Source organism: Mytilus trossulus, chromosome 14 (assembly GCF_036588685.1).
Source record: "Mytilus trossulus isolate FHL-02 chromosome 14, PNRI_Mtr1.1.1.hap1, whole genome shotgun sequence".
NCBI classification, from domain to species: Eukaryota; Metazoa; Mollusca; class Bivalvia; order Mytilida; family Mytilidae; genus Mytilus; species Mytilus trossulus.
Window position 1 is genome coordinate 18948509 of NC_086386.1, and position 26193 is coordinate 18974701.

The 26193-nt window shown below is 34.5% G+C and overlaps 2 protein-coding genes across 4 annotated transcripts; both read left to right on the top strand.

Annotated features, from left to right (window-relative positions):
• Positions 1-229: 229 nt before the first annotated feature.
• LOC134696290 (sialate:O-sulfotransferase 2-like) lies at positions 230-25243 on the top strand. Of its 3 annotated transcripts, none has more exons than XM_063557994.1 (5): positions 230-350; positions 22912-23100; positions 23640-23767; positions 24086-24224; positions 25075-25243. In XM_063557994.1, exons 2-5 carry the CDS (start codon positions 22932-22934, stop codon positions 25083-25085), a joined length of 447 nt encoding a protein of 148 aa, XP_063414064.1. In that variant the 5' UTR covers positions 230-350; positions 22912-22931; the 3' UTR covers positions 25086-25243. The 3 variants fall into 3 exon arrangements, with proteins under 3 accessions (XP_063414064.1, XP_063414066.1, XP_063414065.1); XM_063557996.1 differs by lacking the exons at positions 22912-23100; positions 23640-23767; positions 24086-24224 and adding exons at positions 4562-4750; positions 6367-6491; positions 7043-7181 and having other exon boundaries at positions 25075-25220; XM_063557995.1 differs by lacking the exons at positions 22912-23100; positions 23640-23767; positions 24086-24224; positions 25075-25243 and adding exons at positions 4562-4750; positions 6367-6491; positions 7043-7181; positions 8017-8253.
• On the top strand, positions 9770-17411 carry LOC134695875 (uncharacterized). Its single transcript, XM_063557344.1, has 2 exons — positions 9770-9903; positions 10440-17411. Exon 2 carries the CDS (start codon positions 10548-10550, stop codon positions 16524-16526), a length of 5979 nt encoding a protein of 1992 aa, XP_063413414.1. The 5' UTR covers positions 9770-9903; positions 10440-10547; the 3' UTR covers positions 16527-17411.
• Positions 25244-26193: the final 950 nt, after the last annotated feature.

The window sequence follows — 26193 nt, forward strand, 5'->3', positions numbered from 1 at the left end:
AAGAACCCCTGTGTTTCGGTGTCTTTCATATTAAAATGATGGATACTGGCCATGGTTGAAATTAAATATTGCATAACGTGGTCAATCTGATATCTATGCACAAGCCATGTCGTCTGCATTTTAGTATATATCTCAAGATTGTAATACCTGAAAGCGATAAATTGTAACGTTTATTGGTCATCGTAAATTCCCCTTTATCTATTTTTAGATACTATATATTTTACTATAGTTGTCCAGTCACTTTTTTCGCGGGGATCGTTTTTCTCGTTCTTGAGACTCAATGTCCAGACTTGGATATTTAAACCTCGTCAGGGCAGTGTTTCTTCAGATTGGGGAAAACTTTCGTACTGGTAAGTTGTACTTTAAATTTTAATTTATTTTGTATTTTGATGTTTGACTTAAATATTTATTTCTTTACATTTGATATATTTCTTTTCGATCTCGTAGGCAAACAATTCTAAAATGTTAAATTATGTTTCCGTTCCAGATTAAATAGAGGGAATTGTACACTAGCTAGATATTTTATGATGTCGGGTTTATTTAGAGATGGAGTTCATTTTGATAGCGATATTTAGACAGATGGTTTATCCGAGGGATATTTTGGAGTAACGGTCGTTAATCTACGGTATTGTTCGTGCCTAATTACTCTGAAATAGAATTTTGTATTATCGCATGTTTTGATTTTGGATCTTGAACTGGTCAATGATATTGAAAAACGTTTTTCAGACATTGCTCTGGTTGGATTGAAAATTAAACGGGTATAGTCAGCAGTGGCGTAGCTTGCATGTATGCTCAGATGCTCAAGCATCCACATCATTTTGACAATAAAAAAAAAAATAGCAGTACAACTCAGAAGTATCCAAATGTAACAAGGCTGAGAATATGAGGATAACGTCCAGTCATTTTCTAAGCAGTATGCTTGGTCTATCTTTCAGGATTATTAAGTTTATGTAAACCGCAGAATAGTGTTTGAAGTAATTTTTTGTTCTTAAAAAGTCTATACGTTATCGGCTTATTAAGACAAGCAGAGAGGATGATGAAATGCATAACCGTTGACATGTTTCCTCTGAAATTGAACGTAGTGGGGTGATGGCTTCTCATCTAATTATAAGCAACTAACAGCTAAAACACCATATCCTGATATCTTTTCTTGTGACATGGTAAAAGACGTGAAAAAAATCAATTTGTTATATATCGTGAAAATTCCTAGGCTCATGAATTTCCGTTTTTATCAAGGTTCAAAAACTATTTTTATTTTCAATTTAAGAACAAAGTTCCAATGTTCCCCGCCATGCATTTTACATATCATATTTTATCTATTAAAGGGCAAGGAACAAGGGAATAATTAAAATAGCACTTTTTTCTTTTTCTTTTTTCTTTTCCATATCTTAAAATGGGATTTCCATTACATTTATATTTCAAAGGGTCATAACTGGTTAAAAATATTTGATTACGACTTATTTTCGAAAGTGTCAAAGACATATTGCTTATGATATCAGTTTCACAACCTCAGTGGCAAGAATTGTACACATGCGAGTTCTAACAAGACCGGACGGTCGGATGCCCGGTATTGTTATGTCTCCTGCCACGCGTTTAGCTAAGTACAAGTAATCAAAAATCAAAGTTAAGGTTATAGACTCAACTTCCTGGAAAGAAGAGTCACTACAGTTTCTTAATTATACAAAAGTGCCGCTGTAATGGGGTCCGTTTTTGATATGTCAAATATAAGATTGATTAGAAAAATATAAATATATGAATTGGTGGGTATTTTGAATTTAAACAAATCTAACTAGGGTCGGATTCTGGGGGAGTACATGTGCTAATAAAAAATAATTTTCTGCATAAAAAGGTTAAAAAAAAATAGGCAGGACAGGAGTTTTGAGTAAAAAAAAAAGGCAGGATGAGACACTTGCAAAAAAAAGTCGGGACGACAATTTAGGTAAAAAAAGTCAGGATAAACTAAAAAAAAAAAAAAAAAGGCAGGACCGAAACAGAGTGAAAAATAAAAAGGCGGGACAGATTACAGCTAAAATAAAATGCAGGACAAAATTTTTCATCCTATCCCCCCATAAAAATCAAATGGTAGCTCCCTAAGAACATCAAAATATTCAGTATGCTAAACATAAGTGTTATGAAAGCGACAGGGGCGGATCCAGCCATTTTAAAAAGGGGGTTCCACTTCATGTTCCCATCCAAATGCACTGATCTTCCAAAAATAGGGGGTTCATCCCCCGGAACCCCCGCCCCCTGGATCCGCCACTTAGCAGGTACGGTATATAGCTCAATACATTTTTTATAGTTTCATCCATCGATAATATCAGTTTGTTGCTAATTTTATAACAAAATATACCTCGGAGGGCTTTTTTCGTTCGGCTGCTGTCCTGTTGACATATGTAAAATATCTCCAATATTAAAAGTCTCTGGATAATAGTGGGTGTCATATTACCTATAATTTTTTTTTCTAAAACGTGCTTTGTATATAGAAATAAGAAAATGAGATATGAGTGCCAAATGAGACATCTTTACAACAAAGACATAATTAAGTAAAGTAAGCAGTCATAGGTTCAATGCTGAAAAGTAAGCTATTAATGACCCAAACATTACTTGACGTGTAAAACAATCCAAAAAACAAAAACAAAAAACGGCCCAAATTAAATATACAAAAAGACGAGAAATCTATCCCATCAAAAAGATACATATTGTAAAGGAGCCTTATTTCAGTGGTTGTCGTTTGTTTATGAGTAACATGTTTTTCGTTCATTTTTTTTTATATAATTAAGGCCGTTAGTTTTTTCGTTTGAATTGTTTTACATTTTCATATCGAGGCCTTTTATAGCGGACTTTGCGGTATGGGCTTTGCTCATTGCTGAAGGCCGTACGGTGGTCTATGAATGTTAATTTCTGTGTCATTTTGATCTCTTGTGGACAGCCGTCTCATTGGCAATCCTATCATATCTCCTTTTTTATTATAGATCCAACGATGGAATTTTCACAAAACATCAAATTATCCACTTTGTCGCACATACATATGGATAAAATCATTACAGCTTATTTCCCAATGCGTGTAGAGCAACACTTTGGTTAGCTTGCTTGCTTTGTTTGTATATTGTACAACATATAAAATATACAAGTTAAACTATAGATATAGGAATATGTGGTGCGAGTGCCAATGAGACAACTCTCCATCCAAGTAACAATTTATAAAGTAATGCCTATATATATATATATATTGTTTAAAGATGTCAATCTTATTTTCAAAGCTTGTATAAACAACTATACAAACAAAGCAAGCAAGCCAACCAAAGTTTTACTTTGCAGGTATAAGAAATCAGCTTTAATGATTTAATCCAGTTTGACAAATGTCCGAGCCCGTTAAAAAAACGAACAAACTCTACAGTTGCTGACTTTACTACCTTCAAAACAAAGGGAACAGTTCGGAAGTCCCATATAATGAAATGTGACCAAAAAAATATACTTATAGATCGCGATTTTGTTAACACTGCCATGTATGTAAATATTTCTTCGCTCCTTTTTACGAACACACAATTCAAGGATCCCACATTTGCCTTTAATTATCTATACGAACACTGCTGTACTCGTGAATATCAGCACCGGGTGTTATCGACGACTTACTTTACACTAGTAAGTTTGTCTCATGGGTAATTGTGTTTTTTCGCTGTTGTTTCGTTGCTGTCTGGTGGACAAATACATGAAATCTCTGTGCCATCATCAAACATGTTAATGGCTATATATCGGGTAATTCAAATCCTTTTTTCTTCGCATAGAAACAACTCTTCGTTAATCTGAGCATGGAAGTAATACTTTATATCACGAACTATAAATGAGGATACACAAAATGAAAAACTAAGCGAAATTGTGAATCCCGCATTGCACGAAAAAATGTATTGTATTTCAGTAAATAACACGTGTTCTTGGTTGATTGTAAACACGTAGTAGTCCATCATGCATTGTGACTCATTTAGTGGATTGGTCAAAAACCTAGGTAAAAATAAATTGCGTCACCTGTAAATAAACAATTACATGTGCGAGAACATAAGTATGCTAATTTATGCATTTCCATATAAGGTAGGGGTCCCGACCTGTTAAACGAATTTCCGAAAGGAGATTGATATATAAGTAATCCGTCAGAATTTTCCATACACCTCAAATCTGAAGTGCTCGGTTAAGCCTTGACTTGGTAAGTTATAATACCTGTTATACTTCAAATTAATTGTATACCTTATACGCAATGTTAAATATAATATTTAATGCCTTATTGATATTATTGACATATGCTTATCCAGTAAAAAGTAAACTCACAAAAGTACTGACCTCCGATGAAAAATTTAAAACGGTAAATTCTTAATCAAACTTAATGGCAAAATGAAAATTTCTAACACATCACACTTTTTCTTTTTTAATTTATTCACTAAATATTTCTAACATTAACAACCATTTACGGCTTACAAATAAAATACAAGTATACGCATTGCAAGATTTATCGAAAAAATGAGTGCTTATTACATCTTTAAATCCTCAATACAAGCTTATCATTTTACAGCAAGAAGTAAGTGAACGAAGATGATTGCACTACTGCATTTGAGTGTCCTGGCTTTGGTATCTTGCTGCCAAGTAGTCACTGCTGTTGATGTGGCAATAACCGGAAGGGCTCAATTCGATCTTGCTGGTAGCGAATTTGACAAATATATTGACCAAAGGATAGAACAGTTGAGACAATTCAGATATGAAGGTAAGAACTGCAGTCTACGTATAACTTAATTATTTTATATAATGAAAAAAATAATTGAAAATAAACATCTGACAGATAAAAGTGATAAACAATACTTATCGTTTTAGTTGAAAATCTTATATCTTTCTGTTGTATTCGTGTGTTATTGTAGAGATAATTAATCATCCATTTTATTAATAAGATTTCAGTTTGGTTCAAGTACATATGTACGATATATTTGGTTTACAGTTTGATTTAGAACAAATACCGACATAGCTAGATAATAAATTAATTATCTAATAGCTACAACAATTTGATATAAATTAGTACTGTAATTTTCATTGTTATTAATAAATGTTATATTAACATTACAAACCTAATCTCGAGTTCTATTCTAATTCTGTCCTATTTGTTGGGGAAAATTGTAAAAATTCAAATTTGACATCACTTTAATTTGTGCGTTTATCGATTGTTTAAGGCATCTGTGAAATATTATATGCTGGTTGATTTTATTCATCTATCACTTCTTATTTTGTAGTAAGTCACCGATTTTATCATTTATATCTATTATATAGTCATTTATACAAATTTACTGTTTGCAAAAGTATGAATTATTCTAAATGATGATGATGTTCTTATCCGAGACAGACAACCCTACTCGTATTTGGCACAATTTTTTGGGACTTTGGGTCCTCATCCTCTTCAACTTTGTACTTTTTTTGGCATTTGATTTTTTTTATCAGAGAGTCAGTGGTAAGTCTTGTTTGAACAAAACGCGCGTCTGGCGTATTGAATTTTAAACCTGACATCTTTTTTCAGCAATCATTTTTGTGTTTCTCTGTTCTATATGTTCTCCCATTTATGTGTATTGTAGTCCTATGTGTAAGATAGTCATTTCAATGTTATATTTAACATTGCAAAAAAATCGGGAGGTTTGGCATGCAACAAACAGTTTCAACACACCATTTTTTAGTTCAAATGTCCCGTACCAATTCAGAACAATTGCCATTGTTATATTTTAGTACGTTTCTGTATGTGTTACATTTTAATGTTGTGTTTCTGTTGTGTCGTAGTCCTCTTATAATTGTTGTGTTTCCCTCAGTTTTAGTTTGTTACCAGGATTTGGTTTTTTTCTCAATCGATCTATGAATTACGAACAACAGTATACTAATGTTTTTATTTGCCCAAACCATACTCTTTTTAAAGAAAAACAAAAATGTCAAAAGTAATATTCAAACTCGTCGAGGATGAACTGGCAGCGTCAATTCATTAGAGGTTATAGAAAGTAGCTGATGTTCTAAACTAGTGAATCATTTCGAAATATGTATAACAAGGGATATCAACGGAAGTTAATGTATTAATGTCCAGCTCAAGAGGCGAAAGGTTTACCATTTCTTGATATATGTGCATCACCTGACATACGAATCCCGAATGTGCTGATAAAAAATAAGACGCAATTAGTAAATTATTCATTCCATTATATGAACCAAATTATATAAAGCCAACGACCAGTTTTGAATAACTATGAGAAGTGACGATGTCGCTATTATTCGTTAATTTATGATAAATTTAAAATTAAATTGTACATTTTTTTTCTTCAAGTGCCTGACAAAGCCAATGTTAATGCTTTATTGTAGGTTATATTGGGTGCTTTATTGATAAGCACAATAGACATTTGACGCAACATAAAAGTAACTCTAATAACATGAATTTGGAGAAATGTCGTTCATTGTGTACAAACTTCGAATATTTAGGCTTACAAGTAAGTATTCGTAATATATATAATACTTTGTAAGGCTCTTCTGTTTTATGTTTTCATATTTTTGTTTTCTACGATTTCATATTGTTTTTGGTCTTCAACTGTGATGTAACAAATAGACATATCTCGGGTACACAAAAGTAAAATAGCATGACAACTTTTTAAACGTTTTTTTCTGTAGTTTGAAGTTGGTTATAGCTGAAAACATTATTAAAATAAGATACATTTTGTATAATAAAACTAAGAATTATATTTATTGTTTAAAAGAGTATTTCTATTTATAGGGTATAATCATTATTTTGTGCTTAGATATTTTAAGAAAAGTTGTCAAACTTTTGCCTTTGACATACATGTACTTTAGTATAGTATTCAAACCATTAAAGTGCATTAAAAACATGTATTAACCGTATGTGATGAGTTTTTTCCCCCCTAGTACGGGTATCTAATTTTAAGAACATTGAGTGCAGCTATCTCTACGTTGTGTCTGATCATTTTTTCTGATTGATTTGTCTAATGCAACACTTAAAATAAATCATTATTATCTATGTCTACAGAATAGTGACCAATGTTTCTGTGGAAATTACCTTAATAACAACAACTACCCAAGAGTTCCCGACACCCAATGTTCTAAAAAATGTACAGGAGAAAATACCAGGATGTGTGGTGCTGCTTGGAGAAATTCTATCTACAGAGGTATAGCTTTTAATTTAATTTTTGTTTTAATAATGTGAATGCTCTTCGTAGGATGAAAGGTATTACGTTTCAATTAGCAATCACACAAACTACAGACAAAGTATGACATTACTGCGACTTCATCGATTTTGAACCATACTGAATCGACTTGTTGACACTCCTGAACATATCAAAAGTCGCAGCCAACGCAGTTGACATACAAGCTAAACTTTTCAGAATCCCTATTATTATGTGCATAGTGCACGTGTTTTGTGTTATTGCCTTCAATTTCCATCACTGAAGGCCAGCAAACAATCATTAGAATGCAAAAGCAGTTATGTAATGATAGTATAAACGTTAATTATACGTCTTTGAAATAACTTTTTATGAAGAGTTAACAAGGAGGAAGATCAAATGTGCAATAAAGACGGCATTAATACTATATAACTTTGTGAAGCTACTGGTAGAGACATGCACTTTCTGTGAGTCACTGCATATGGATATGATAGTTCTTATGTATGCCATTTCAATGCAACGACAATCTTTTGGATAATTCAATCCCTCAAACCTTTCATTGTTAAGTTGTATGCATTCATGCTACGTTTAAGTTTTGTGTACGTGTTCTCAGCGTAATAATTTAGATTTCTGATTTAACTCGAATAAGTATGAACATACAATATTTTCCTTTGGTTGCCAATGAGACAACTCTCCACAGGACTGAGACTTTATAGCTAGGTTAGTTTAAACGGAGCAACATAATTTTCCCCAAGTTTGAAGTTAATTATGTGTATAATGTTCGTAATACTACAAGAACAACTAGAAATATCGGTTTTAATTTATTTTATTTTTATTTCAGTTAATCCCTGAACTATACATAATGATGGGACACAAGGAAAGAGGAAGAGCCATTATAATTTGTATTTAGATCATATATCCGAAGTTTACAACTCTTTTCAATTTCAAAACTGGTATACATATGTCTCGTATCTGTTATTTTATTCTAGTATCTGTTTAAGCATAGTGTTAATGAATTTCAGAAAATCTTGTTCAATTCTAGCCATATGTATTCTAAAATAAAACTTACTTTCCATTGGCCATTAGTTGTTTTATTCATTAAGTGAAGTGGTGGTTCATTTACTTATCATTTAAGACATGATACCAGGTATTCAATTTGACTCCTTATTATTATGTCAATCAAGATATACACGTTATGATTATTGGAATTGATGCATAAGCTGTCTCCGTTGAAGAACATTGCTCCTTTCAGACAATCGAAACATATGTGTTACCCTAAAAACAAACACAACAGTAATTTTAGGATCGACATATTCCAGGAGTACATGTCGGCTGGCGTCAACAATTTATTCGTAAATGTTTTTGAAGAGTTTCACACTGGGGTTGACGTCTTTTCTTTCAAAATGTACTATCGATCGTATACATAAATACATGTACATGTATATAGCATTTTATATAATGCACTGGTGATAATTATTTTGGTAATTTCTTGCTTTTTTGGGGGCGGAAGGGGGGCGCTTCTGATGTTCTTTTATCAGACGATAGGTGTGTGGTGTATCAGATGAGACGCCTGGTACCATTAATGAGTTTTTATAACCAGTGTGTCGACGCTACTGATAAGGGACGTTTCTCACTCGAGGGAAAAACAGTAGTCAACATTTTTGTGTCGATATATAGATATAAGAAGATATGGTATGAGTGCCAACAAGACAACTCACCATCCGAGTCACAAGACTCATCTGTGACGCTCGAATCTTAAGATAGCCACGCTATTCACCCCTTCAGATTAGCACATCCTACTTGCCTTATTGTAATATAGGTGAATTGAAATATTGATTGCTCTATTTCTACCTTCAAACGTTTGGCACGAGTACACGGATACCCATCCGCACTATCATTATCTATGTTCAGTGGACTGTGAAAATGGGATAAAATATCTAATTTGGAATTAAAATTGAAAAGATCATATCATAGGAAATATGTTAACTAAGTTTCAAGTTGATTTGACTTCAACCTTATCAAAAACTACCTCGACCCAAAACTTAAAGGGGAACAGACCCACAGACAAGAAAACATAATGCCCATAAATGGAGCATAAATATGAATATTTAAGATGATCGTATAAAAGCATTTTTGTTTTTTCTTAAGGGTTTGAAGAGTTTACTTGACTCGTAAGTTATTGCTCAATTTAGCTGTCTAGCGCGCCTGCACAGTAACGTAAACAATTTTACCAAAATAATCCGAGTTAATAAAACCGAAGTTGACCCGAGTGGTTAGACTGTTCCCGATCGCAAAATTCAGTACGTTACACATATACTAATATAAGAGAGTATCGTTATTAGCTAATACCTTGAACGTAGTACCGGGAACCAGGATACCAGAGGGTTAACTCGTGTAACCCATATAAAAAAGATGTGGAATGATTGTCAAATGAATGAGACAACTAACCACAAGACAAAAATGACACAGAAATTAACAATTTTAGGTCACCGTACAACCTCCAACAATGAACAAAGCCCATACCGCATAGTCCTCTATAAAAGGCCACGAAATGACAAGGTAAAACAATTCAAATGAGAAAACTAACGGTGTACTGTTTTGGTAAAGTGCCGAATTGACCATGTCGTCCTTTTTGTATCATTTCACTCCCCAGTCTCTTTTATCCCTCGATATTTGTCAAAACTGAAGCACGTTGTTTTTTCTATTTGAAGTTTAATCCACCACTAGAGTAAGTTTACCTTTTATATTTGTGCTCATTTTTTATATCGTTGTGCATATTGTTGAACTATACATTTTATGCAAACTTATTTTTGATTATTGGTGCTCATTTACGCACGACATGAAAAAATATTGCCGCTGTGAATTTACAGTACTGTTTGTATTTTTTATGTATGCATTTGCCCTTTAATTCCATTCTGTATTTGTCAATCCCACATATTAGGATTTATTTTTGTGTTTTATCGATGTAGACAAGGGTCACGCTCGAATTTTCTAGAACTACAGTACCGCACAGTTTTAACGTGTAAATTTTTCATCGTGCACGATATGAAAACTACAGTCAATGACATATGCAACCTGTCATTTTTATTGCATATATAGATACTTACGTGTAACCTTTTTCTGATATATTGATGTTGTTTTTCGAAGTGTAGTGTACAAGAGTTACTTGTATTGAACTTACTAACCATTTTCTTTGTGAATGTACTACTTTTTGACATTTATTGACTCAATAGTATGCTTATGTTTGTTATTTTGTATTTTCAGTTTTTTACCCTCTCCGGAGGTCTATACCAATAAACAGTTGAACTCTCAACGACTTATCAGTACAGTAAAAAATCTAGATTAAAGAGATGAACCCAAGATAGATTCAACATGTCACACTCAGAATCCGTTTCTGACAGACAGCTCAGATCTTCAAGGACACTAACGTCAGATGGAGACCATCTTTTTGAACAATCTAACGAAAGACATCAATATATCATTAGAACTATAAAACGAGATATAGACGCTATTATATTAGACGTTGAAGATAACCCAGTGGTGGACCTGTCCACAGCATCAACATACAGAGAGGAACTTCTGAAACTGTCAGAAAAGTATGAGAAAGAAGCTAACAGATATTTTGATTTCTTAAAATCATATAGGACAAGAGAAAGTGAAAGTGAGAATGCATCATTCAAAGTGTCATTCTATGCTTTAAAGGCTAAGATATCAGTTGTCAAACAACATCTAAGTGAATTGCTACCTAGAAGATCAATAGAAAATAGTGAACGAACTCATAAAAGTCGTAGCTCCCAACATAGTTCCCGTCATACTGTGTCAACAAGACACTCATCACTAAGTGCTCAATCAGAGTTTCTTAAACAAACAGTGAAACTTGAAACCGCTAAGACACGACTTAAATATGCTAAAGAGGAGGCGGAGTTGTTGCATCGCGAAGCTACACTCAAAGCAGAGAAAAATGTCCTCGCTATGAAGCGAGACGTTGACGAAGCTGAGTCGGGATTACAAGCTGTTAAGAAGGCATTGGATTTCGATCTTAAAGACTATGGTGAAAGTTACGAACCACCAAGGATCGCTGATCCAGTAGTTCAACATGCTAACGAAAACAAAATGTCTGAAAGAAAGTACTGTAGTGCTAACATACTAGATACACGTAACATTACAGAACAACGTACAGCAGAATTCGTGGAGCAACAGCGCTCACACCACTCCTTACATTTGAGCAAACATAACCTTGAAGTGAACAATGTAAATATTCCTATTCATTCTTTAGGACCATTGAATCCTACAGCACAACCTTTTGTTCCAACTCAGAGGAACGAAGCACAAGAATTGGCCAAGTTCATGGTGAAGAAAGATTTAATCACATCTAGGCTCATATCATTTGACGACCAGCCGTCACATTACTCATCTTGGAAAATTAGTTTTCAACACATAATGACTGAGTTAGATACAAATCCATTGGAACAGTTGGACCTTCTTATAAAGTATTTGGGACCGAGCTCAAAACAGCACGCTCAGAACATTAGATGTGCTAATGCTCATAATCCGGCTACTGCAGTGCGTCTTATATGGGAACGCTTAGATTCTAGGTTCGGTAGTCCAGAGATGATAGAATCGTCACTTCACTCACGTATAGTTAACTTTCCCAAACTCTCGAACAATAACCGAATAGAACTCTACGAGTTAGCGGACTTAGCCGCTGAGATCGAGTCAATCCGCAAAGATGAAAAGTTTGCCACCACATTCGCTTACTTTGATTCGTCTCTAGGCGTGAATCGTTTTGTAACTAGATTACCTTACAGTATTCAAGAAAAATGGACAACTACTGCCAATGGTTATAAGTCAAGAAACTTTGGAGCATATCCGCCATTTTCTTTCTTCGTGCCATTTTTGCAAAACATTGCTAAAGTGCGTAATGACCCTGGATTTTTATATGACAATCAAGACACAAAACCATCCACATCTAAACACACAAGAGTACAAAACCGAAATCGAAGTCCTGCGAAAGTTTCAAGCATTAAAACAGACATTGGACACAGTGTTAATAAACCACCTAATAGTACTAGTATTCAGAAGTCAAAAGAGGATTTGTGTCCCCTTCATGGAACTAACCATACGCTCAACTCATGCCGCGGTTTTCGTACTAAACCACTGTCAGAGAGACTTGATTTAATTAAGCAAAAAGGTTTGTGTTTCAAGTGTTGCGGACCTAAGAGACATTTCCGTGACAAATGTAAAGAGGATGTCAAATGCAGTGTTTGTGGTTCTCGTGACCATCCGTCAGCCTTACATGTAGATATTACAGCGGAACCCGAGAAAAAGCACGAGGAGGAGAATTCTAAGGAACAAATAAGCAGCAAATGTACCAAAATATGTGATTCGATACACAATACAAGTAAATCATGTGCTAAGATAGTACTCGCCAAAGTATATCACTCCGAGAGACCAGATCATTTCAAAACTGTTTACTGTGTGATCGACGACCAAAGCAACAGGACTTTAGCAACGTCAGATTTCTTCAACTTCTTCGGCGAAAATGACACTGAAACAGAATATGAACTTGCTTCTTGTGCAGGAAGGTTCATTACGAGTGGAAGACGAGCTTCCGGATACATGTTAGCGTCACTTGACGGATCATCTAATCTTAACGTACCTGAAATTATCGAATGTAATGACATTCCAAACAACCGGGAAGAAATACCGTCATCTGTTGTAGCTTCAAGTTATCCACACATGATGGACATAGCAAGTTGTATTCCTGACATCGACAATCAGTCTGAAATACAGATGTTAATAGGCCGTGACCTAATTAGAGCACACCATGTTATTGAACATCGTATAGGAGTCGACGAGGTACCGTACGCACAACATTTGCCCTTAGGATGGGTTATAGTAGGGAATGTATGCCTAGGAAGACAAAATGTTGTAAATGTAAACAAAACTGTAATTTTGAACAATGGACGACCTACATTATTGTCCCCGTGTGATAGCCACATGTCAGTGAAATTAGACCCAATCTTCAACAAGACTCAACTAGACGAAAAGGAAGGCACGTCAATAGAGGATCAAACCTTTTTAAACATTATGTCATCAGGATTCTTCAAACAAGATGATGGACACTGGATCGCTCCACTACCATTTAAACCCAACAAACCTTCTTTAGAAAACAACAAACAAATTGCAGAGCGTAGAGCTAAATCTTTCGACATGAACTTACGTTGCAACTCCATAAAGCGCACACATGTGTTAGAATTTATGCAGAAACTGTTAGACCGAGAACATGCCCAGATAGCACCCAAACTATCGCCAGGTACCGAGTGCTGGTACCTGCCTATGTTCGCAGTGTATCATCCAAGGAAACCAGAAAGTGTAAGAGTAGTTTTCGACTCTTCAGCAAAACATCATGGACTATCTTTGAACGACGTCTTGTTGAAAGGTCCAGATATTTATAACAGCCTACTTGGAATTTTACTCCGTTTTAGGAAAGAAGCTTATGCCGTAACCGTTGATATCGAACAGATGTTTCATAACTTCAGAGTCATCGATGAACATAGACGTTTCTTGCGCTTCCTGTGGCACAAGGACAACGATTTTGATAAACCGCTAACTGAATATCAGATGTTAGTACACGTCTTCGGCAACAGTCCGTCCCCAGCAGTGGCTACGTATGGTCTGAGACGAACTGTCCAACACGCTGAACTTGATGTGAAAGAGTTTGTTAGCAACGACTTCTACGTAGACGATGGTCTTACCTCGTGCGCAACTCCAGAGGGAGTTATTGATCTTGTTCAAAGAACTAAACAAACTTTATATGAAAATGGCAGACTTAGATTGCATAAAGTTGCATCTAACAGCAGGTTAGTGCTCGAAGCATTTCATTCAGATGACCTTGCCAAAAATCTCAAGGACCTTGACCTTGGATCGGCAGATCTTCCGATGCAGAGGAGCTTAGGTCTCTCATGGAACACAGAACTGGACGAGTTCACCTTTAGAGTATCTTCTGACATCAAGCCATTTACACGCCGCGGAGTTCTGTCAACAATTAACAGTCTGTATGACCCAGTTGGCTTTGCTGCACCAGTGATAATAAGAGGCAAATTACTCATGCGCCAGATGCTCTCATCTTCATCTACTTCTGATTGGGACGATCCACTTCCAGAACTTCTAAATCAACAATGGGAATCTTGGGTACAATCATTGAGCGAACTTGAAAGTTTTCGTATATCTAGAAAGTACAATGGATCTTCATTTGTCAATAGTGTTAAACGAGAAATTCACATATTCTCAGACGCTTCTAAAGATGCAATAGCAGCTGTCGCATATATCAAACTTTATAGTGCAAATTCTGTTAACACTAGCTTTCTTTTCGGAAAAGCCAAAGTTGCCCCGTCTCATGGACACACAATTCCTCGTCTGGAACTTTGCGCTGCAGTCTTAGCAGCAGAGCTATCTGACATTATTCGAGATCAATTAGATATCAACCCAGATGAATTTTATTATTATACAGACAGTCGTGTAGTACTTGGATACCTGACAAACGAAACAAGACGCTTCTACATATATGTTGGTAACAGGGTAAGCCGTATTCGTTCTTCATGTAAACCTACTCAGTGGTCTCATGTGTCTACGAATGACAACCCAGCTGATTTAGCTACTAGGTCCATTAGCACCAAAGATCTTCCAGAGAGTCTTTGGATAAAGGGCCCTAACTTGCTCTCGATTAATGACAAACATGATGAACACGATCATTTATTAGTAGATCCCGAAAATGACAAAGAAATACGTCCATCAGTTAGCTGTAAGAAAACAGATCTCAAAATCGAAGACAATAAAACGTTATTAGGATGTAGTAGATTCGACAAGTTTTCTAAATGGACACGTCTTGTAAGAAGCATCGCCTTTATAAAATCAGCCATTCGTAGGAAACTGCACCAAGAAGGAGTTACCTCACCTGATCTGCTAAGAGACTCTGTAAATTTAATACTACGCTCAGTTCAACAGGATGTTTTCTCCGACGAGATTAAGTTGCTTCAAGAAGGAAAAAATGTAACTTCAAGAAGCCAGTTGGCTCAACTATCACCTATACTAGGCTCAGATGGACTCGTTAGAGTAGGAGGAAGGCTCAAACACGCTACTGTAAATGATTCATTAGACATGTCCCACCATCCTGTGATCCTTCCAAAGAACCACCATGTTTCGTTACTTGTTATTCACCATTTTCATGAAAGTATACACCATCAAGGTAGACATTTGACCGAAGGCGCTATCCGTGCCGGTGGCTATTGGATTATTAGTGCGAAACGTTCTATTTCAACTCTCATCAACAAGTGCATAATTTGTAAGAAGCTCAGAGGAAAACTTGAATGGCAGCAAATGTCCGATCTCCCAACAGATCGACTTAGCCCTTGTCCTCCGTTTTCTTATGTCGGCGTGGACACATTCGGTCCATGGTCCGTCGTATTTCGCAAAACTAGAGGAGGCTCAGCTAATCAGAAACGTTGGGCGTTACTGTTTACATGCATGACCACACGCGCTGTGCATATCGAAGTGATAGAAGACATGTCAACCTCGTCTTTCATCAACGCTATGAGACGCGTAATTGCAGTGAGAGGTCCTATCATCCAATTTCGTTCTGATCGAGGAACTAATTTCATTGGAGCAACATCAGAGCTCAATATTGACCCTGAATTTGTCGAAAAAGGACCAATCAAGGAATTCTTACTGAAATCCGGAACTACCTGGATATTTAATCCACCTTACGCTCATCATATGGGTGGCTCATGGGAGAGACTTATTGGTGTTTCTCGTCGGATACTCGACAGCTTGTTATTGGAAAACAAAAGTAAGACAATTACACACGAAGTGCTTGTTACACTAATGGCTGAAGTTATGGCCATCATAAACAATAGACCATTACTACCAGTTTCAACTGATCCAGAGTGTCCCAGTATTTTGAGTCCGTCGTCACTGCTTACGATGAAAACTTCACCAGACGTGAAACCGTTTCCTTTATTCGGTCCAAAGGATATGTTGAAATCTCAATGGAAATGTGCACAAGGATTAGCAGAAGAGTTTTGGCGTAGATGGAAATCCGAATATCTTCATGAACTTCAGATTCGTACAAAGTGGCAAACTGACCGTCGTAATTTACAAGTTGGTGACTTAATTCTCATGAAAGATCAGGATGCGCCACGTAATTCATGGCCCGTAGGACTGGTGGACAGGATATTTCCAAGCTCGGACGGCAAAATTCGAAAAGTTGAAGTCGCCATCGTCAAAGACGGAAAGCGCACAACTTATACCAGACCAATTACCGAATTGGTAACTCTCCTTGAAGTGGACTAACTATAATACATGTAGTGACATTGTGTTTTATTCTGACAATCATATTTGATACATACACAATTATTATAACATTGTAAGGGACACAGATGTTAATTTTTCATATGACATTATCCTTTTATTTTTAAAATGTAGTGATTTCCTTTGAAATCAGAGGAGGAGTGTACTGTTTTGGTAAAGTGCCGAATTGACCATGTCGTCCTTTTTGTATCATTTCACTCCCCAGTCTCTTTTATCCCTCGATATTTGTCAAAACTGAAGCACGTTGTTTTTTCTATTTGAAGTTTAATCCACCACTAGAGTAAGTTTACCTTTTATATTTGTGCTCATTTTTTATATCGTTGTGCATATTGTTGAACTATACATTTTATGCAAACTTATTTTTGATTATTGGTGCTCATTTACGCACGACATGAAAAAATATTGCCGCTGTGAATTTACAGTACTGTTTGTATTTTTTATGTATGCATTTGCCCTTTAATTCCATTCTGTATTTGTCAATCCCACATATTAGGATTTATTTTTGTGTTTTATCGATGTAGACAAGGGTCACGCTCGAATTTTCTAGAACTACAGTACCGCACAGTTTTAACGTGTAAATTTTTCATCGTGCACGATATGAAAACTACAGTCAATGACATATGCAACCTGTCATTTTTATTGCATATATAGATACTTACGTGTAACCTTTTTCTGATATATTGATGTTGTTTTTCGAAGTGTAGTGTACAAGAGTTACTTGTATTGAACTTACTAACCATTTTCTTTGTGAATGTACTACTTTTTGACATTTATTGACTCAATAGTATGCTTATGTTTGTTATTTTGTATTTTCAGTTTTTTACCCTCTCCGGAGGTCTATACCAATAAACAGTTGAACTCTCAACGACTTATCAGTACAAACGGCCTTATTAATGTTAAAAAAAGTTAAAAAAAATGAACGAAATGCAATTATGTAACACATAAAAAAACGACAACCACTGATTTACAGACTCCTGACTCATGTGACTTGGGAAAGCACCTACCTACATAATGTGGCGAGGTTAGACATGTCAGTGAGATCTCAACCCTCCCCTAACCTGGTACAGTAGTATAACAGTACACAATAAGAACGCATGAACATCATAAAATGCATGTTTATCAATACCATATATAAATAACTGCATAAAATACTCTAACTTTTATTTTACAGTACTTTGTATACCCCATCCCTGTTTCACTTTAATAATTGTCAGCTTATTCGTTTGTGTGCATGTTTTCTGGCACATAAAATAAATGCAATTCATGTAATGTTTAAATGTTCATTTATACATTCATGTATTTATAAGCATTAATCTTGTTTCAAAACAGCAGGAAATGTTTAAAAGTGCAACACAATGTATTTTGGAACAAGAAATCAATTTTTCTTACACTTTAAAAATTCAAATGAAGTAACGCATAACATGCAAGAGTAATCCATACTGTTGACGCACTAATGACAATCTGTTAGAGAATAATAGTGGTGCGTTTTTCTTACCAGAGGGTCTCGATCAACATTACAGAAATCTTGGTAAGAATTTAGTGTTAGAGGCATATTTTTTTTATTAGTTATTGACTTTGAACAAGTTCAGTAACTGCAAGTACTCTCAGATCTGTACTAAGTGCCTGTTTTTAAGATATACAAGTAAACGGCCACGGCCACTCTGTGTATTTGTTAGATATTTGTTGGATTCCGTTTTCATTTGTAACTCTGCCACATTCTTTGTGTATGAGCCTGTCCCAAGCCAGGAGCTTATAATTTAGTGGTTGTTGTCTTTTGTTGATGTGTTACATATTTGTGTTTCGTTGTTTTTTTATGTACATGAATTGGACCGTTGATTTTTTTTGGCATTTGTCATTTCGGGGCCTTTTATAGTTGACTATGTGGTATTGGCTTTGCTCATCGTTGAAGGCCGTGTGGTGACGTATAGTAGTTTCTATATCATTTGGTCTCTTATTCATTGGCAAGCATACCTCGTCTACCTTTTATAGTATATGTACCAGTAGTGGATAATATTTACTCGGTTTAGATTATTAGATAAAGTATTTTTAGAAAGCATTTCACCAAAGATTCAAACAGCAATTTGTTTTAATTCCTTGATGTTTCTACTTTTTATATCAAAGAGACAACAACCTGACCAAATAGCAAATACACATGTTAAATCCTGCAGCATTTTTGCGCCTGTCTAAAGTCAGGAGCCTTCGGCCTTTGTGTGTCTTGTTTGTATTTAATTTTAGTTCATTTATTTGTTGTGGAGTTTGAAAAAGTACATATTTGGTTTAGGAGTTAGTTGAAGCCATCCTCTACTTGCGGGATTTGCTCGCTGTGCTAAAGACTCATTGGTGGCCTTCAAATGTTTCTGCTTTTTTGTATATATGCTTATGCTCAATAAAGTTTAACCATATACATAGGTATGTAGGGAATACGACAATTATGTACAATATTTACAACAAATAAGGGCAACAGTACTTTACCGCTGTTCAAAATTCATAAATCGATAGAGATGAAAACAAATCCGGGCTACAAACTTAAAATAAGGAAAACGTATCAAAAATAAGAGAACTACGACACAACACCGAAATGTAACACACACAGAAACGAATTTAAATGTAACAATGGCCATTTTCTTGACCTGGTACAGGGCAGTTTATGAAAAAGTGCATTAATTCATCAAATGAATTAGACAGAACAAACAAAACAGTTGCTAAGACATTAATATAAAGTACATTTTAGCCAGGAGCACATATTCATGTGTGACTTATCTCTATCAATTTACACAGTATTCACAGGAATAAAAAAAAAACTCATACCAAAAGAATCTTTAAAAAGTTGGTATTTAAGCTTTTTTGGTGACCTTTCAAGTGAAGAATGCCAGACTTGTACTGTCTGAGTTTGATGAATGAAACTAAAAACTTATTATTCATAAAATATTGCGTTTCCCACGCATTTGGGATAATAGATTCATTCAGGTTGACCGTTTAATTGTCTCTTTGACACATTCCCCATTTCCATTCTCAATTTTTAGGAATGTTGGGTTCAAATGAAAATGAAACCCTTTAATCTCCGTAAACAATTAATGAATAATCCAACATTGAGTTAGGAGTACAATGTACTTACAGTTGTGATATAGATAATATACATTGATTCAAGCATTTCAGCTTACAGTTTATTTTATGTACATTCATGTAGATATAATGGACTGTTTTAAACCTAAAAAATCCATACAGAAGGGATACGCATAACAATAAACTGAACTCAATGCAAAGAACCTTTAAACGTATACTTAGACAGAGAGCTCAATCTAGTGATATACCTTATTTTACTGGTCTCATATATCTTAACTTATCACTATCTGTTTCGAAACTGCATTTAGAACCTGAAAAAAAGAAAGCAAATTACAGTAAAGGACCTGTTTTAAAAAAATGTAGAAAATGTTCATAATTGACTACAGGTGCCCCCGCCTGTAAATATGCATAAGTCATCTTCCACATACAGATGCAGTATCACGTAGTTAAGACCGTTGTATGATTATTAGCATTCCGTATAGGTTTCATAAATTTTACAAAATGTAACTTGCATGGAAAGTTGTATCATTAACATCTTCTTATATCTAATAACTCATGAACAGAAAAAAGTGACGCCATCAAATTTTTGTTGTTGTTGTAATAAGCTTTGAGTATTTTAATAAAAGGTAAAGAACGGAAACTGAAAATTAAGCATTTTTATATATGATTTAAAAGGGAATATTTCATGAACGGCAAAAGTAGTACCACCCTTTTTCAAAATTTGATATTGACAACGTGTTTGTGATAACAAGCATTGGATATAAGTTTCATAATATTTCTTTGAGGCAAATTTTTGTTTTTGACGTATGCATGGGACGAAGGACAAAGTAACACTTTATGTCTCCTTCTCTACGGCGCCTTCACAGAAGTTCTGACTATTGGACTGTGTATACCCAAGGATTGCCATCCTCCAGCACTGGCATCAACCAATACATAATTTTACATCAAAAATATTCAATCTTAATTTTGATTTTTTCACTTTGGACAAATAAAGCCATGCTTATATATGCATCCCCTTCACAAGCAGTGTCCAATTTTACAAATTTATTTACTGATACATTTTTTGTACTATTTTATAAAATGAGAATTGCATTGGGTATTATCTCAAAGACACAACAATGGGTCTTCAACGAAGCGAGCAAATCCCGCATCCGGGATGTGGTCCTCGACTTATTTTTGGTCAAATGATTGAAGTAAGAAACTGAAATTGTTCTGACAGTACTTTATCTTTTATATGTCATTTAACATTCTGTTTTGAACAAAAAGATTTATTTCATATACTACTGTACACATGTATTTCTAGCAAATCTGACACTGTTTCCACTTATAAAGCTAATCAAATAAAATTTGAAAATGAATGTTCAATCAAATATACATGCAAGTCGTGAAGTAGCTATATGCACATATCATTTGCCAATTGAACGGCATGTCCTAAGTAAGTGTTTTTAAAACTTTAAAAAAAAATTATGACAGGAATAAGTGATGAGTAGGGAAAACATAATTGAAAACGGAACGACGGATTAAAAAATAGAATTTTCAATATAGTATATATATTTAGGTTCATATAAATGTATATCAAGATGATACGTTTTTGTCCAGTCCTAATCGAATTAACTAAAATGAGAAGTGAATAAATATTTACCTTATATTTTCATTATCCGTCGATTTAGAAATGTTTAATGAAATAAAACATGATAAGCGTCTTTGGCCCACTCTATCTTTCTATTCGGATACTTGCGGATATGTACTCAAAATTCAACGGGAACATTGGAAAAGTGTACGGACAGAACCAATAAGTTGAGTTTCTGAAACCAAACAACCCGGATGCTTTACCAGTTCCAATGGTTTCGAACCACAGAACCCAAGATTTAGAACCAAAATACCCGGATGGAAACAAGATTTTGAAACCGAGTGCCCGGATAGGACCTAATTGCATTCGAAATTCGCATGACTTTTTATAAATGCAATGTTTTAAAATATTAAATTACGAAATGCAGCCCGTGACGTCAAGTGTGATTCACCGTCATTCGACGCGATAAAAAAAAAGTTCTTTGTTATTTTCTCTATTATTGTTTTTTTTGTTTTGTAATTACCGAAACACAGAATAAAGATTTTTTTGTTTTTGATAATATCAAAAACAAAAAGCATTTTGTTCTATATATATGTATGTCTTTATGACATTGTTATTAATGTCATTTCAGTTGGGGGGGGGGGGGGGTGGTATTTTAACAGTCGTAACCATAGGTCTTAAAAATGTCATGCAGGTAACAATTTATATCTCGTTAGTTTTGACGTATTGATTAGTTGAAAAGACTTGATTCACTAGATTGACACAGCACTTGCAAAAATTATATTTAAAGTACAAAGATGCTATTATATCATAGTGATTTTTGTAAATACCGAAAACTATTTCAAAGACCAAAGCCAGCTTATAAAAATCCAGTAACTTAAACTAAAACATCCCAAAAAAATAAATCAAGTAAATTTTCTGTAAAGACGCCATAAACAGACACAGAAAATATGATCGTGTGCAATGCCAAAATATAAGGGTCAACAGAATGTAGAACCATAGTAAATGTCCATAAATGTAAAGCAATATTATTCATATTATGTTTGCAGTTATTTGTTTATCTATTTAAAGTGTTTAATCTCGAATAATTGAAATTCAAACAAAACAAACAGGCAACATTATTATACAAAAACAAAACTCATTAAAAATACAAATATTTTGCTGACGTTAATAGAGGATGTTCGTTGTTACTCGTTGTTATTTTGCGGTTTTCATGTTGTAATGTACTTTTATATTATTTATGTGTGCATTGTTCTATGCTGAGTATTCTACCGTTTGGTTGTACTGCATTCCAGTCACGTAGCGTTGTCATGTTAGCGATACATTTGTTAACATTGCCATATAAGGGTGAGGTTAAGCTAGCAATCAAACCAGGTTCAACCCATCTTGTTTTCTTGATATATCCTGTGTCTAGTCAGAAATACTGCAGCTGTTTCAATTGGTTATAGAGCTTTAAACTATTGCCAAAGAAGTCCAAATCAAAGAGTCAAGATTTTCCATAAATGTGTCATTTTACCGAATTAATTGTCCTCACACGGCTGTATATGGAAGTTCACATTTTAAGGGGAAAATAGCTTTGTTCTATAAATGATCGTACGACAATCATTCAATTTTAAAGATCCGTTATGTAATAAGGCCAAATAGTCCGCTAGTCTATATAAAATGAAAGAATAGTAGCCAACGAAAGAAAAAAATATCTATATACATCATTGGTACAAGCTAATAATTTTTCAGAAACAAGTAAGTGAACGAAGATGATTGCACTACTGCATTTGTGTATTCTGGCTTTGATGTCTTACAACCAAGAGGTCACTGCTGTTGAAGTGACTATAACTGGAACTGCTAGTTTCAATCTTGCTGGTAGCGAATTTGCTCAATACGTTGATAAAAGAATAGAACAACTGAGACAATTCAGATATGAAGGTAAGAGCTGTAGTCTATATATTGCCTTTTTATTTCATATGATAGAGAAAAAAAAGAATTGAAAATAAACATATGACAGAACAGAGGGATACACAATATATTGCCAACCCAAAACAATGAAAAAAACATTAACGAGAGACAAAAATGTCAAAAGTAATATTCAAACTCGTCGAGGACGAACTGGCAGCGTCAATTCATTAGAGGTTATAGAAAGTAGCTGATGTTCTAAACTAGTGAATCATTTCGAAATATGTATAAAAAGGGATATCAACGGAAGTTAATGTATTCATTTCAAGCTCAAGAGCGTGGATAGGTTGAACATTTCTTCAAATATGTGCATCACCTGACAAACAAATCCCGAATGTGCCGATAAAAAAGGACGAATCGGTAAATCATTTTATTACATGTTATGAACCAAATTATATAAAGCCAACAACCAGTTTAAAATAACTATTATTCGTTCAGTTATTATCAAATTAAAATCATATAGTACATTTTGTTCAATTGCTGACATCGCCAATGTTGATGCTCCATTGTAGGTTATATTGGGTGCTTTATTGATAAGTTCAATAGGCATCTGGAGCTATATAAAGGTTACTCACTCACTGACATGAATCTGGAGAAATGTCGTTCATGGTGTGTAAACTTCGAATATTTAGGCTTACAAGTAAGTATTCGCAATACACATGACCCTCTGTAAGGCTCTTCTGTTTTATGTTTTCATATCTTGGTATTTTTGCTACGATTGAAATTTTTGCTTTAAAATACGATATTTTATCTTATATAATAAATGTAGGGATTACATTCATAGTTTAAAAGAGTATTTTCTATAAATTTGGATATCAAGATTATTATTGTGCAATTCCATTTTGCTTATAGAGATTTGTAAAATAATTATTAACATTTTTTCCTTTTTGGTTCAATTTTCCTGATTGACTTGTCTGATTCAACACTTGAAATTAATCATTTGTATCTAAATCTACAGAATGGTAGCCAATGCTTCTGTGGAAATAAACTTAATAACAAAAACTACCCAAGAGTTCCTGACACCCAATGTTCTATGAAATGTAGAGGAGAAAATACCAGGATGTGTGGTGCCGGTTGGAGAAATTCCATCTACAGAGGTATTATCTTTTGATTTAATTTTTGTTTTAATAATGTGAGCGCTCTTCGTATGATGAAAGGTATTAAGTTTCAATTAGCAATCACGCAAACTACAGACAAAGTATGACATTACTGCGACTTCATCGATTTTGAACCATACTGAATCGACTTGTTGACACTCGTGAACATTTCGAAAGTCGCAGCCAACGCAGTTTACATACATGCTAAACTTTTCAGAATCCCTAGTATTTGCATAGTGCACGTGTTTTGTTTTTATTGTCTTCAATTTCCATCACTGAAGGCCAGCAGACAATCATATATAATTAGAATGCAAAAGCAGTTATTTAATAATAGTATAAACTTTAATTATACGTCTTTGAAATAACTTTTTATGAAGAGTTAACAAGGAGGAAGATCAAATGTGCAATACAGACGGCATTAATACTATATAACTTTGTGAAGCTTCTGATAGAGACGTGCACTTTCTGTGAGTCACTGCATATGGATATGATAGTTCTTATGTATGCCATATCAATGCAACGACAATCTTTTGGATAATTCAATCCCTCAAACCTTTCATTGTTAGTTGTATGCATTCATGCTACGTTTAAGTTTTGTGTACGTGTTCTCGGCGTAATAATTTAGATTTCTGATTTAACTCAAATAAGTATGAACATACAATATATATACAAAGAAAATATTGTATGATTGCCAATGAGACAACTCTCCACCAGAGACTATATAGCTAGGTTAATTTAAACGGAGCGACATAATTTTCTTCAAGTTTGAAGTTAATGATCTGTATAATGTTCGTAATACTACAAGAACAACTAGAAATATCGGTTTTAATTTATTTTATTTTTATTTCAGTTAATCCCTGAACTATACATAATGATGGGACACAAGGAAGAGCCATTATAATTTCTATTTAGATCATATATCCGAAATGTACAACTCTTTCAATTTTATAACTGGTATACATATGTCTCGTATGTGTTAGTTAATTCTAGTATCTGTTTCACCATAGTGTTAATGAATTTCAGGAAATCTTGTTCAATTCTAGCCATATCTATTCTAAAATAAAACATTAGCCATTGGTTGTTTTATTCATTAAGTGAATGGGTAGTTAATTTACCTATCATTTAAGTCATGATACCAGTTATTGACTCATTATTATCATGACAATCAAGATATACACGTTATGATTATTGGAATTGATGCATTAGCTGTCCCCGATGAAGAACATTACTCCTTTCAGACAGTCGAAACACATTTGTTACACAAAAACAAACATATCAGTCATTTGAGGATCAACTTATTCCAGGAGTACATGAGGTCAATAATTTATTCGTAAATGTTTTAGAAGAGTTTCACACTAGGGTTGACTTCTTTTCTTTCAAAATAAACTATCGATAGTATACATAAATACATGTACATGTATATAGTATTTAATATAATGCACTGGTGATAATTATTTTGATTATTCCTTGGGTTTTGTTTTTTTTTGGGGGGGGGCGGTTCTGTGGTTCTTATGCAGACGATAGGTGTGTGGTGTATCAGATGATGCGCCTGGTACCATTGATGAGTTTTACAACCAGTGTGTCGACGCTACTGATAAGGGACGTTTCTCACTCGAGGAAATCAAAACCACAGCAGTCAACCTTTTTTGTGTCGATATATAGATATAAGAAGATATGGTATAAGTGGCAAAAATACAACTCTCCATCCAAGTCACAATTAATAAAAGTACACCATTATAGGTCAAAGTGCGGAGCCTTTTATCCCACCGAACAGCACGCTACCTGTATAAAAGGCCAGTAAAATTACAAAACGTGTAAAACAATTCAAACTGGAAAACCAACGGTCTGATTTATACAGAGAACGAGAAATGAGAAACACTCACGAACCACATCAACAAACGACTACTACTGAACTTATATAGATATGCTCATTTCTTTAAATTTACTATTTAAAACATAGTGAATTACA

Excerpts from the sequence above, each read along its gene's own strand:
- LOC134695875 (XM_063557344.1), top strand. The coding sequence starts at position 10,548 with ATGTCACACTCAGAATCCGTTTCTGACAGACAGCTCAGATCTTCAAGG.
- LOC134696290 (XM_063557994.1), top strand. The coding sequence starts at position 22,932 with ATGATTGCACTACTGCATTTGTGTATTCTGGCTTTGATGTCTTACAAC. Across the intron at positions 23,101-23,639 it reads GAGACAATTCAGATATGAAG|GTTATATTGGGTGCTTTATT; the intron begins GTAAGAGCTGTA and ends GCTCCATTGTAG. Across the intron at positions 23,768-24,085 it reads TCGAATATTTAGGCTTACAA|AATGGTAGCCAATGCTTCTG; the intron begins GTAAGTATTCGC and ends CTAAATCTACAG.